Source organism: Carcharhinus amblyrhynchos, chromosome 31 (assembly GCF_965287045.1).
Source record: "Carcharhinus amblyrhynchos chromosome 31, sCarAmb.v2.hapA, whole genome shotgun sequence".
Classification (NCBI taxonomy): Eukaryota; Metazoa; Chordata; class Chondrichthyes; order Carcharhiniformes; family Carcharhinidae; genus Carcharhinus; species Carcharhinus amblyrhynchos.
The window spans coordinates 18,637,466-18,652,438 of NC_137354.1; the positions used below are offsets into that span (position 1 = coordinate 18,637,466).

Sequence of the window (14,973 nt, forward strand, 5' to 3'; positions counted from 1 at the left end):
CCTGAAGGAGCCATGCCTGCTTCTCATCTGCTGACGAGTCCCACGCCCCCGCGTCCCCGATGCGAGGGCCTTTACTCGGCTTCTGCTAAATCAGAACATGTGACTCAGCAAGTGCTGGTCATAGTCCTGGCAGCAGGTTGGGAAACCCAGGAAAAGGGGAACATTTAATTCCAGAGGCGGGGAGAGCACATTGTGACTAGAGTTTACATTGGCCGCATCAGAACTGTTATTCAGGAGACCCTCATGAGGTCCAACAGTTACTGAGGAGGTTACTCTGGAATCGTTAATCTTACGGCATTCACAATAAATCCAACCAACTCATTGCATCTGCACCAGTTCCTGAATGGGATATCTCTGTAGTCTCATTTCACAGGAACATAGCTCTCAGGAGGCCATTCAGCCCTGAGGCTGCTCTGCCACTCAATAAGATCATGGCTGATTTTGTTATGGTCTCAACTCCAATCTGCACCCCCCCCCCTCCACCCCCCACCATCCCACACTTTAGCCCTTGACTCCTTTGCCAATTAAAATCTGGATAACTCTACCTTAAATACATTCAGCCTTTCCACTGCTGTCTGCAGTAGAGAAATTCCACAAACTAACAACCCTCCCCCCTCTCCCCTCCCCAGAGAGAAAGAAAAAAATTCTCTTCCTCTGCCACAGTGGTTAAGCACTGCTGACTCACAGCGCCAGGGACTCAGGTTCAATTCCAGCCTCGGGTTACTATCTGTGTGGAGTTTGCACATTCTTCCTGTGCCTGCGTGCGTTTCCTCCCACAGTCCAAAGATGTGCGGGTTAGGCGAATTGGCCAAGCTAAATTGCCCCTTCGTGTCAGGGGGATTAGCAGGGTAAATATGTGGGGTTATGGGAATAGGGCCTGGTGGGATTGTGGTCAGTACAGACTCGATGGGCCAAATAAGAGTCCTGCAGTGCAGAAGGAGGCCATTCAGCCCATCAAGTCTCCACTGACGTCAATCCCAGCCAGTCCCTATCCCCATAGTCCCATAAATTTACCCGAGCTAATCCCTGGACTCTAAGGGGCAATTTAGCATGACCAGTCCACCTAACCTGCACATCTTTGGAGTGTGGGAGGAAACCCACACAGACATGGGGAGAACATGCAAACTCCACACAGACAGTGACCCGAGGCTGGGAATCAAATCCAGGTCCCTGGCGCTGTGAGACAACAGTGCTAACCACTGTGGCACCCTAAAAATTTCTTTACAGGGGCCTGTTAGCTTTTGTCACGGTTCAGATTTCAGCAGGGGAATTTCTGTGTAATGTTCTCCACTTAAGGAATTAGTTCTAATCTCTGTACTCTCGAGGAGCCTCCTTCTGCACTGCTGGGATTCTATGACCTCTTTCAAAACCCTGAAAAAGAGTCATGAAGACCCAAAACCTTAATCCTGTTTCTTTCTCCAGAGATGCTGCCGGACCTGTTGAGTTTATCCAGCATTTTCTGTTCTCATTCTTAAATCATGTTCCCTAATTCCAGTCTCTCCCACAAGAGGAAACATCCTCTCAGGATCAACCCTATCCAATCCCCTCAGGATCTTGTTATGTTCCAATAGGATCACCTCTCAATCTTCAAACCCCAGTGGGTGTACACCCCAACCTGTACAACTTTTCTTCCCCTTTCTCCCCCCGACTCAGTGTACATCAGATGATATACACTGAATATTGAAACACTCACCCTCATTAATTGGAATGTAGTCTTCTCCAATGTGTGAGGGGAACAGGAATGGGACTAAGTGGAGAATCCTTACTGCCTTATCAATGTCATTTTCTCAAGTCATCCCTTAGTCAGTTTGTGCTGATCAGCTTAAGAAGCAGGGAGGAATTGAAAAAGCAAGGCAAAATATTGGTGCATGCAAAGGGTGTACAGTGACATTTGTATGTGCAAAGACCCTGTGCACCACTAGAGGTACAGGCACCAACGCCACGTACCTTCCTGACAGTGGCTGGAATTCTCCATTCTCGCTGACAGCGAGGCATACAATATCGGAGAATTTGGTGCTCAGCCAAACCTTCATTCACAGCAGTGGAACTGGAGAATCCTGGCCATGGGTGAGATTGGATAATTCCAGCCAGTGTGAAGAGCTGTGCTGAACACCGGGAAAAAAAGCACAATAGTAATGGGCGAGACAGTACTGGGATCAGTAATCAATCAATAATAACAAGCGCTATACTGGGGGATTAATCTTCCATCAACTTGACCATGTACAATTCCCTAGAAAACATGAACATTACTTGACATAACACAATGTAGCCCAGTCCATCACGCAAACCATAATCCCATGCCTCGACCCAGTCTACACTTCCCACTGCTCTGGAAAAGCAGCCAACATAATTAAGGACCCCACGCACCCTGGACATTCTCTCTTCCACTTTCTCCTGTTGGGAAAAAGGTATGAAAGTCTGAGATCACCAAGAACAGCTTCTTACCTGCTGCCGTCAGACTTTTGAATGGACCTACCTCACATTAAGTTGACCTTTCTCTACACCCTAGCTATGACTAACATTACATTCTGCACCTTCTTCTTTTCTTCTCTATGAGTAGTATACTTTGTCTGTATAGTGCACAAGGAACAATACTTTTCACGGTATACTAATACATGTGGCAATAATAAATCAACTCAAATTAAAATCAAATTGCATTCCTCTACCCTACCCGCTTCCTAAACACAAAGAGATCAGTTAGATTCCGAAATTAGCGAGCAGGCTGTGGCTGCTGGGTTAGCTACCCACAGATAAGAAGTGGTGATGGAGAAAGAGGATCTATGTTCTTCAGTTTTCAAACAGATAACAGTTCACACAAATACAACTATGTTTACAAAATTGGCAATAAAGGTATACAGGGAGCAATTAGTCTAGATTCACAAGGATGCTGCCAGGGTTGGGAAATATGAACTCAGAGAAGAATTTTGAGATACTGGAACTAGAAGTTAACTTCATTTCTTTTTTAATAGTCACATGTAGGCTGACATTAACACTGCAATGAAGTTACTGTGAAAATCCCCTAGTCGCCACACTCCGGCACCTGTTTGGGTAACACTGAGGGAGAATTTAGCACGGCCGATGCGCCCTAACCAGCATGTCTTTCAGACTGAGAGAGGAAACCAGAGCACCCAGAAGAAACCCATGCAGACACGGAGAGAACGTGCAGACTTCGCACAGACACTGACCCAAACCGAAAATCGAACCCAGGTCCCGAGGCCTGTGAGGCAGCAGTGCTAATCCGCTGTGCAGAACTATTTCCAATGGCTGGGAGGAAAGTTAACAGTGATTTTAAAAATCAGTGAAGCGCGATAGCAAATTGGGAAGAGATATTTTCTCAAAAGGGTTAAATACTCTCATTCAAGATCTGAGCAAGACGGGATCTGAAGGAAGATGCCAATATTTCTTCATTCTCGTTCTCTGGGCCCCGAGGAGATCCCACGAGACAACAAAGAGCTTCTTGGTTACAAATTGCCACGTCATTGGCCAGCTCACGGCCATTCAACGCCATACCTTTGTACTCGCCACGCCGATTTCTGGTCCGGCATTGATGTGGACGCCACAGTCGGTCTCTCGGGAGATTGAACTGCCCACAGTGTTGGTGATACCAACGGTCAGGGCCCGCCTCCCTTTGCAGTATCGCAAGGCCATTAACGTGTCCGCAGTTTCACCTAGGGGAGAGCAAAGAGGAAGTTACCCAGGCGCTGGGCGGAGAGATCAGGTTTCCCCTACCGCGAAATCCCATCTGCTTCGGGGCAGCGGTTCGTGAAGAGACTTCGCAATACGCCTGGCAGCAGCTCGAGACTCCCCCAACAAAAATTCAGAAGAGATTTCTAATTTGTATTGAACTATCTTACAGGAGATAACTTTATCATAGAAAGATACTTTCATTTGATCCTCAGGGGTCTTGAAAATGGGATGGACCAGCTTATAAACCTTTGGGCAGCATCGTGGTTAGCACTGCTGCCCCACAGCGCCAGGAACCCAGGTTCAATTCCTGGCTTGGGTCACTGTCTGTGTGGAGTTTGCACATTCTCCCCGTGTCTGCGTGGGTTTCCTCCGGTATCGTTGCATACTCCAACGATGTGTAGGTAAGGTGGTTTGGCCATGCCAAATTGCCCCTTTGCGCCCAAAGATATTTAGGTTAGGTGGATTGGCCACGGGAAATGTGCATGGGTATGGGGATAGGTTGGGAGGAGAGGACCTGGGTCAGGTATTCTGTCAGAGATTCTGTGCAGACTCAATGGGCTGAATGGTCTCTTCTGCACTGTGGGGATTCTATGATTCTAAATAATTGTTGTATTGAAAATCTAACAGTCTCTCATTCACACAAAGAAGCTTACATTGATGATGATAATCACAAGGTCACTGAACACATCAAACAGCCCTGGCATAGGGTGAGCCAATATCACGGGTTTTAGCTCGCTGCTGCTGCTGGTTCTCCAGATTAGGCTCAGATGTCGTGTTACACATTTGCGTTCTGGCCAGTAAAATTTAACACCCACTGTACGGGGAGCTTTGTTATTACATAAAAGACAGATGTTGGGAGTCAGTTACAAAGCTTTAGTACACCTCAGGGTTTTAAAGGATGTCAAAATGCACAGAAGTGGGAAAGTTTCACAGCGTTCCAGACCCACGATCCAGGGGCAGGATGAGCAAGGGGGGGTTCACCCTGAGCAACAACAACTTGCACTTATATAGCACCCGCGAGGTCACAAGGTGCCCCAAGGCGTGCGAACGTACAGTAATTCAGAGACACTGACACGGTGTCACACCGAAAGCTCAGTCAGAGAGGCAGCATATCTCTCAGAGGGGTGGAGGGCTTAGAACTCTCCCAGGGCTAGGGACAAACACCGCCAAAGCTGCGATAGCCTGTAATGGGAACAGAGAACTCAGGATGTGCAGGAAGCCAGAACTGGAGGGATGCAGATTTCCCAAAGCATGTTTACAGCTGAGAAAAGTTAGATACAAAGATAGAGGGGAGGTGAAAACATGGCGGTGTTACTGAACTGGCTGTCAGTGCATATTATTGAGCACACAGGTACGTCTATCTGTCTGCCCTGCCTCCCTCACCCTCCCCTGCTCCACACGCGCTGGCATGCAGTACCCATTAATAAGTCAGGAGTAGGCCAATCAGAAGTCAAACTAGCAGCAAATTTCGACATGAACTGGGCCCAGAAACATGGCCACTGCGGCTCAATCTTGAATAAAGTAAAGTTTATTTATTAGTCACAAGTAAGGTTTACTTCAACGTTGCAACGGAAGTTCCTGTGAAATTCCCCCAAATTTATTGGCAAACAGCCACGGCTGATTCACCCGAGTTGAACTCTGAACAGAACTGAATGTATCTGACGAACGGGTCCAAATGAAATGAAAAACACATTTCGAGTACACTTTTCATAAACGCTGGACATCCAGAAGAACTTCCCAGCCAACGAGGTACTTGCTGAAGTGTGGGAACTGTTGTAAAGAAGGGAATGTACCGACGCTCAACAAAATCCTGCTAACTTTATACTCTAAATCCCTTCTCTGCAGAAGCTGTGTGTGTGCGTGAGTGCGAAGGTAGTTATACTTTGGAGTATAACTGTTCAACCAGTCCTTGCAGAGAGATTTTTTTGTTTTATAATAAATCAATCATTCTGAAAGAAAGTACAGCATGGAACAGGCCATTCAGCCCTTCGAGTCCCTGCCAATCATGATGCTCTTACCAAAACCCTTCTGCCCTTACTCAGTGTGTATCCCTCTATTCCCTCCCTATTCATGTACCCATGCAGATGCCTCTTAAATGTCACTAATGTGCCTGCTTCCACCACTTCCTCTGACAGTGCGTTCCAGGCACCCACCACTCTCTGAGGAAAAACCTCCCCCCTCCTCCCACCAACACATCTGAACCCATGCCCCTTTGTAACTGGGACTTCCCCCTGGGGAAAAAGTCTCTGATTATCCACTCATAATTTTGTACACCTCTATTGGGTCTCCCCCCCAGCGAAAACAATCCTAGTTTATTCAACCTCTCCTCGTAGCCAACACCCTCGAGACCCGGCAACATCCCGGTGAACCTTATTTGCACTTTCTCCAAAGCTTCCATGTACTTTCATTAGTGCGGCAACCAGAACTGCACGCAATACTCCAAATGAGGCCTAACCAAGGTTTTATAAAGCTACAACATGGTTTTCCAACTCTTGTACCCAATGCCCCGGCTGGTGAAGGCAAACATACCACATGCCTTCTTAATCACCTTGGCCACTTTTAGGGAACTGTGGACCTGCACACCCAGATCCCTCTAGTTAAAGTCTCTTTAGTTCTGAGTCTAATAGAAGTGAATGTAAATAAATGGCCCTTTTGGTGAGTATATCAAACCTTTGGACTAAAGGTATGACCAGGAGAGATATACTCTACAGTACCCCCATCCTTCTCATAACAAAATAAGTTTAAAGTTTATTTATTAGTCACAAGTAGGGCTGATATTAACACCACAATGAAGTTACTGTGAAATTCCCCCAGTCGTCACACTCTGGCACCTGTTTGGGTCACCTAACTAGCACCCGGAGGAAACCCACACAGACATGGGGAGAATGTGCAAACTCCACACAGCGACCCAAGCTGAGAATTGAATCCCTGGCACTGTGAGGCAGCAATGTGAGTGCCCTAAATAAGATGCAACATTGCAAACAAAACCAGCTATCCACTCGGGACACAGAGCAAGGAGCTCTTTTAATTAATTCCTAACGCTCATCCACTTTTGTTTCGAATAGTGAAGGCAGCCAGGAAAGTTTCGGACTATCGACTATCCTCGAGGCTTACGATGGCTGCAGATGGAGGTGTTGACTCGGCAGACTGTCAGTTAACCTCGTTAAGAGTTGGGTTAAGTTACTGCAGCCCAAAGGCACGATAAAATAAACCGCAATCTCTGCCCCTGTGCTGCAGCGGTGACCTTTCGCGGTTGAGAAACACTCTCACCGTTTGTTATTAGCACAGCAGCCCCTTCCCGTACACTGCTCATTGCAAGCAGTTTGTTACCCGCATAGAATCAGACTTACGGAAACCTTTCCCACGGGCAGCACAGTGGTTAGCACTGCTGCCCCACAGCACCAGAGAACCCGGTTAGATTCCCAGCTTGGGTTACTGTCCGTGTGGAGTTTCACCCCGTGTCTGCGTGGGTTTCCTCCGGGTGCTCCGGTTTCCTCCCACACTCTAAAGATGAGCGGGTTAGGTGGATTGGCCATGATAATTTGCTCCTTAGTGTGAGGGGGACTAGCTAAAAGGTAAATGCATGTGGTTGCGGGGATAGGGCCTAGGTGGGATTGTGGTCGGTGCAGACTCAACGGGCTGAATGGCCTCCTTCTGCACTGTAGGGATTCTATGGAAGTCACATACCCACCAGTACACACAGACATTCAGAGCAATTTATTTGCAAATCAGACTTTTATCTATACAAAGAATACAGCACTGGAACAGGCCCTTCGGCCCACCAAGCCTGTGCCGACACCTAATCCTTATTTTGATCCACTACTTATCGCCCAGTGTTCTATCCCTCTGTTCGCCTCTCGTTTGTGTTTCTACCCAGATATGCCTTGTATGTTGCTAACGTGCCTGCTTCCAGCACTCAGGGAAACGGACAATCCTTTCAGAGGAGTGAAAGGAATGGGGTGGAAAGGGAGTTGCGAGAGGGATACTAACAGTTTACAAAGAGATATTGACAGGTTCAGTAAGTGAGCAAAAAAGAATACAATGCGGAGAAATGTAAAATTGTTCATTTTGGAAGGGAGAACAAAAGAACAGATTATTATTTAAAGGGAGAAAAACTGCAGAAAGCTGCAACACAAAGGGGACTGGGGGTCTTGTGCAGGAAACACAAAGTTAGCATATGAGGCAGCAAGTAATCAGGAAGGTTGGTGGAGTGTTTGCCCTTGTTTCGAGGGGGTTGGAGTATATAAGAGTTGGAAAGTCTTACTGTAACTATACAAGGTACTGGCAAGAACACATCTGGAGCACTAACAGCTGTTTCTGTCCCCTTATTTAAGGAAAGCTATAATTAATACAGAGAGGTCCAGGTAGAGTGGACATGGGAGATACTAGAACTCGAGGGCACAACCTCAGAGTGAAGGGACGCTCCTTTAAAACTGAGATGAGGAGGAATTGCTTCAGCCAGAGGGTGGTGAATCTGTGGGACTCATTGCCACAGAGGGCTGTGGAGACCAGGTCATTGAGTGTCTTTAAGATAGAGATAGATAGGTTCTTGATCAATAAGGGGATCAAGGGTTATGGGGAGAAGGCAGGAGAATGGGGATAGAATCATACCAGCCATGATTGAATGGCGGAGCAGACTTGGTGGGCTGAATGGCCTAATTCTGCTCCAATATCTTGTATTCCTTTATTGGATGCAGTGCAGAGAAGGTCCATTAGGATGGTGGAATTGTCTCGTGAGGAAAGGTTAGGTGGGTTGGGACTCCACACATTGGAATTTAGAAAAATGAGAGGTGATCTCATCGAAACATATTGGATTCTTAAGGGGCTTCGGAGGGTTAATGCTGGGAGGATGTTTCCCTTCATGGCAGAGTCTCAGACCAGAGGGCAGAGTCTCAGAATAAAAGGGCACCAATTTAAGACTCAAATGAGGAAGAATTTCTTTTCTCAGAGGTCTTTGGAACTTCGTGCCACGGAGAGCTGTGGAGGCAGAGACCTTGTGTACATTTACAAATAGATTTCAGATGCTCAAATCCCAGAGAAACAGTTCTGGGGCAGTCCAATGCATTCTCACAAAGGTGGATGAAAATGATTCAACGTCCAGAAATCTGCCCAACAAACGCTGCGCGGTACCTGACTGGCTGAGGAAAAAGCACACGTCATCCCGGAAGACAGGCGTACTGCGATCCAGGAAGTCACTGGAAAGTTCCACTGTGACTGGTAGCTCCGTCAGCTCCTCCAGGATTTGCCGGGTCTGAGGGGGGAACCGGGACACAGGTTAGAAATTAGGTCAAATCTATCAGATCCCACATAGCATGCTACCTTGAGTTTTTGAATCTCAGAAAGCGCCCTCCCCATCCCTTCTCCTTCACGTTCTGGAGCTTTGGAAAATTGGAGGAGCAACCATTCAGCCCCTCGAGCCTGTCCCACCATTTAAACAACTCAGTCAATTGTCCACCTCCAATCTACTCTGCCTGCACTATGCTAGACATTGGTGAGGCCACACCTGGAGTATTGTGCACAGTTTTAGTCCCCATATTTGAGGAAAGATGTGGTGACATTGGAGGCAGTTCAGAGGAGGTTCACTAGGTTAATTCCAGAGATGAGGGGGTTTGTTGTATGAAGAGAGATTGAACAGTTTAGACCCTATGCTCTCTGGAATTTAGAGGAATGAGGGGGAGATTGAATTGAGGTATACAAGATGATAAAAGGCCTGGATGAAGTAGGCATGGAGCGGATGCTTCCTCTTGTGGGACACTCTGGGACAAGAGGTCTTAGAATAAGGGCTAGCAAATTTAAAACAGAGTTGAGGAGAAACTACTTCTCCCAAAGGGTTGTGAATCTGTGGAATTCGCTGCCCCAAAGTGCAGTGGATGCTGGGATAGTGAGTAAATCTAAGGAGGAGTTAGACATTTTTAATGGGTTGAAGGCAGGAAAATGGGAATGAGGAGCATATCAGCCATGATCGAATGGCAGAGCGGACCCGATGGGTCAAATGGCCTAATTCTGCTCCTACATCTTATGAACTTATGAACTTTCCCCAGGTCCCTTGATATCAGAGGCACCAGGTTTCAGACAAGACGTCAAACTGAGGTATAGTCTGCCCTGCCAGGTGAGATCCCATGACGGGGGTGGGGTTTGCATCCCTGGTGACCAGGTCAATGATTCAATCCCTCGATCAACATCACATCCACGACAGATTACCTCATCACCATCACATGACTGGTTATGAGGTGGGGGGAGGGGCTTGCTGCGTGCTGGCTGTCTCCTCAGCTCCAGAGCAACAGTGGACTTTAACGGGGCAGGACAGCGCCAAGGTGCCCGCCTGCTTCCTGCCAGGCATCAAGGAGAGTGAAGACTGGCTCAAAGGTGGCAGAGGGCATTGGGCAGAGCTGACCCTCTCCACGGCCTCTGCATCATTTCCCTGCCACACTACACACCCAGAACACAGGCACTGTTGCACCCACCCACCCCCCTTCAACCGCTCCCCCCCCCACCCACCCCACCACAACCTCTCGCAGCTTTGTGTGGACTCCTCCAATCTTCCCGCCAACTTCACTCCACAACAAGTCCACCAACACCATGCATGACTTTCTCAGGCTTCGCAACAGCAGAGGTTCCTGAAAATAACCTCAGTTGCACTTGGGTGGACGCCTGGCCCTTTAAGGAGCACTAACGGAGGGCCCCATCCTGCGGCTCAGCGCTCGCTGTTTTGCTGAGAGAGTTGGTCGCTCGAATTCCCTGGCACTGGTTTGACGTCCTGGCATCGGATCATCCGGTCAGGTTGTGTCATGACAGGATGGCATTGATTTGCAGCCTCCCAGCACACACAGAGGATGCTGGCATGGGCGCCTTTCTCAAGAGGGCGGACGCCCCCCCCCCCCACCTTTCTCAAGAGGGTGTACCCCCCACCTCTCCTCCAGCAGCAGGTCGCACACTCGGGAGATGAATTCTCGCCCTCCAATCTCCAACACCTTGCCGGTTTGACAATAGCTAATTGAGGCAGGATGTCAACTCTGTTCCTCTCTCTCAGTGGAGTGTTTCCAAAATTTTACCAGCCGCGAATCCTCCCGGGATTGACTCTGTGCTGGTATTCCTGCAGGACACCGTGATTTCACATCCTTCTCCAAGATAGCTCAGGGAGAATGAAGATCAACTGAGGCCGGGGGTCCTGCAATAACATGCTTTGACTTGATTTGTTATTGTCACATGTATTGGGATGCAGTGAAAAGTATTATTTCTTGTGCACTGTACAGACAAAGCATACCATTCATAGAGTACAAAGAGGAGAAAGAAAGGAGAGAGTGCAGAATGCAGTGTTACAATCATAGCTAGGGTGTAGAGAAAGATCAATTTAGTGCAATGTGGGTCCATTCAAAAGCCTGACGGCAGCAGGGAAGAGGCTGTTCTTGAGTCAATTGGTACATGACCTCAGACTTTTGTATCTTCTTCCCAACAGAAGGAGGTGGAGGATAGTACGTTCGGAGTGTGGGGAGACTTAATTACGCTGGCTGCTTTTCCGAGGCAGCAAGAAGTGTAGTCAGATGGGAGGCTGGTTTCTGTGATAGACTGGGCTACATTCAGCAGCCTTTGTAGTCCCTTGCGATCTTAGGCAGAGCAGGAGCCCATACCAAGCTGTGATCCAACCAGAAAGGATGCTTCCTACGGCGCATCTGTAAAAGCTGGTGAGCGTCGGAGCGGACATACCAAATTTCCTTAATAAAAGCAAATTACTGCGGATGCTGGAATCTGAAACTAGAAGAGAAAATGCTGGAAAATCTCAGCAGGTTTGGCAGCATCTGTAAGGACAGAAGAGAGCCAACATTTCGAGCCCAGATGACCCTGGACTCAGCCGAGATTTTCCAGCATTTCCTCTTTTGATGCCAAATTTCCTTCGTCTTTTGAGAAAGTAGAGGCGTTGGTTCTTAACTATAATGTTGGCATGGGGTGACCAGGACAGGGTGTCAGTGCTCTGGATACCCAAAAACCTGAAGCTCTCGACATGCTGGCGAAAGACCGGATGCGAGTCTCCGAAGACAGCAGATCTTTACTAAAAACGCCCCGTCGTTCCAGACAAGTTAATCCCCTGACACAAACAGACTAAGTGATCTCACATGTTCCAGGAAAGCTTCCACATACAGACAGGCCAGGCTGCAAGGAAACTGGCCAACACTAAGTGATGTGAATCCACAGGAGCGCAGAACAACTATCGTCAGGACACTGATGGGCGAGTAGTACAGAAGTAGGACAAACCTGCAGCAAACTATTAATGATTTCACCTCTGAGAGCTTTGGTGGCAGTGACTTGGTTTCAGAGGGTGAGGGGTTGCGTTGGTTGTGTGTGGGGTGGGGGGGGGTGGTGCGGTTGGATGGATGCGGGGCTCCTCGTCAAGCTGATTTACATACCAATTCAATTGCTGGAGAGCTAATTGTCTCGTAATTGAGCAGAATTAATGAGGCTTGCGAGGGGCTGTCAGCTCACAATGCAGCCCCGGAGAACCCCCCCCCCCCCTCCCCAACCCCCTTCACCCTGGCTCCTTTCAAAGCAGGAGACAATTTGTCGCGATTAGACAACAGGCTGTGAGGGGAAGCAGGCAGGCTCCACATCCAGAGTGGTAATAAATTACCCATTAACATGTCAGCAGGTCCCCGCCAGCATTTGCCAAGGCTGCGACAACCCTGAGCAGGCTCAAAAATAAAACATTCCCCCCCCCGCACCACCCCCAACGGTGGCACAGTAGTTAGCACTGCTGCCTCACAGCGTCAGGGACCTAGGTTCGATTCCCGGCTTGGGTCACTGTCCGTGTGAAGTCTGCACATTCTCCTCATGTCTGCATGGGTTTCCTCCAGGTGCTCCAGTTTCCTCCCACAGTCCGAAAGACGTGCTGGGTAGGGTGCATTGGCCATGCTAAGTTCTCCCTCAGTGTACCCAAATGGGGCGACCAGGAGATTTTCACAGTAACTTCATTGCAGTGTTAATGTGAGTCCAAAGATATGCGGGTTGGGTGGACTGGCCATTCTAAATTGCCTCTTAGTGTCAGAGGGATTAGCTAGGGTAAATACTTGGGATTATGGGGATAGGGCCTAGGTGGAATTGTGGTAGGTGCAGACGCGATGGGCCGAATGGCCATCTTCTGCATTGCAGGGATTCTATGATTCTATTTAAACTTCAGACAATCACTGTCTGCACGGTGGCACACTGGTTAGCGCACCGCCTCACAGTGCTAGGGAGCTGGGTTCGATTCCCAGCCTGCGCCACTGTGTGGAGTCTGCACATTCTCCTCATGTCTGCGTGGGTTTCCTCCAGGTGCTCCAGTTTCCTCCCACAGTCCGAAAGGCGTGCTGGTTGGGTGCACTGACCCGAACAAATGCCGGACTGTGGTGACTCGAGGAATTTCACAGTAACTTCATTGCAGTGTTAATGTCAGCCTTACTCGTGACTGATAAACAAACGTTTTAACTTTGCGATATTGGAGATTGGCTGGGCAAAACGGAATGCAGGATCAGGAGTAGGCCATTCGGCCCCTCAAGTCCATTCCACAAAGGGTTGAGGGAAACACATTTGGTGGTAAATTCAAAGAGAGGGGGGGATAATTGTGGGCGTTATCTGCCACTCGGGGCAAGTAATAGCAAGGGAACAGTCAAGGGAAAGGCTGCAGAGGAGATCCACCAGGATGTTGCCTGGACTGGAGTGAGAGAGGCTGGTGTTGTTTTCTTGGATTAGAGAAGGTTGAGGGGGGACCTGATTGAGGTGTACAAAATTACGAGGGACAAATAGGATGGATAGGAAGAACCTTTCGCCTTAGTGTAGGGGTCAGTAACAGGGGCATGGATTTAATACAAGAGACAGGAGATTTAGAGGGGATTTGAGGAAAACCTCTTTCACCCAGAGGGTGATGGGAATCTGGAACTCGCTGCCCAAAAGGGTGGCAGAGGCAGGAACTCTCAACATTTAAGAAACATTTATGATGAGCACTTGGAATACCATAGCGTACAAAACTATGAATCAAGTGCTGGAAAATAGGATTAGAATGGATAGGTGCATGATGGTTGGTGCAGATATGATGGGCCAAAGGACCTCTCTCTGCTCTGCATGGTTCTATGACTAGGAGAAGGAATGGACTCCCAGATTTTTGTGACGTCAATTTGGTGTCTCTCTGTTAGGAGCTCGAGGTCAGGAAGGCAGCCATGGGGGGTGGGCAGGAAGCCCTCTGGACCAACCCTGCGGAAAGAGAGAGAGCAAAGCAAGTGGCAAGGGTCGTGAATGCTCAGAGCGTGGTACCACTCGCAGCAGCAATGCCAAGAAACATCTATGAATCTCACTGGAGTGAATCTGCACATTGTCTCACCCACCTCACCATGCGGGGACACAGCCGGCACACTACCCAATGCGTCATCCCCTCCCCTTCACCAACCAGAGGCCTCTGTCCCTTAGGACTCACTCCTGACACTGCACCAAACCCAATCACACCTTCTGGTCATGCCAGCCACGTGCACATCTCTCTGCCTCCACTCACTTCAATTATTCATAGAAGATAGAACATTACAGCGCAGTACAGGCCCTTCGGCCCTCGATGTTGCACCGACCTGTGAAACCAATCTAAAGCCCATCTAACCTACACTATTCCAATATCATCCATATGTTTATCCAATGACCATTTAAATGCTCTTAATGTTGACGAATCCACTACTGTTGCAGGCAGGGCATTCCACGCTCTTACTACTCTGAATAAAGAACCTATTTCGGACATCTGTCCTATATTTATCACCCCTCAATTTAAAGCTATGTCCCCCTCGTGTTAGCCATCTCCATCTGATGAAAAAGGCTCTCAATGTCCACCCTATCTAATCCCCTGATCATTTTATATGCCTCTATTAAGCCACCTCTTAACCTTCTTCTCTCTAATGAAAACAGCCTCAAGTCCCTCAGCCTAAGACCTTCCTACCATACCAGGCAACAACCTGGTAAATCTTCTCTGCAGCCATTCCAATGCTTCCACATCTTTCCTATAATGTGGCGACCAGAACTGTACGCAATACTCCAAGCGCGACCACATCAGAGTTTTGTACAACTTCAACATGACCTCATGGCTCCGAAACTCAATCCTTCTACCAATAAAAGCTAACACACCGTACGCCTTCTTAACAACCCTATCAACCTGGTACGGTACCCTAAACAATGCCACCCAGCTACTGACATTCTGCCCTTCCCCACTCACCCTCTGGTCAGCCACAACTGGTGGCAGAGGCAGTTGAGTACTGGAGGGCCAAGGATCCCTCCCCTCAAGCA

The 14,973-nt window shown here is 48.4% G+C and overlaps 1 protein-coding gene across 1 annotated transcript in view; it reads right to left on the reverse strand.

The window, feature by feature from the left end:
* Positions 1–14,973, reverse strand: part of LOC145360363 (glutamine--fructose-6-phosphate aminotransferase [isomerizing] 1-like) — a 61,910-nt gene that overhangs the window by 13,343 nt on the left and 33,594 nt on the right. The window contains exons 13-14 of the mRNA XM_080215536.1: positions 8,818–8,938; positions 3,511–3,668 (exon numbers count right to left, since the gene is read on the reverse strand). Coding sequence (XP_080071662.1) covers positions 3,511–3,668; positions 8,818–8,938 — 279 coding nt within the window. The remainder of the gene's footprint in view (positions 1–3,510; positions 3,669–8,817; positions 8,939–14,973) is intronic.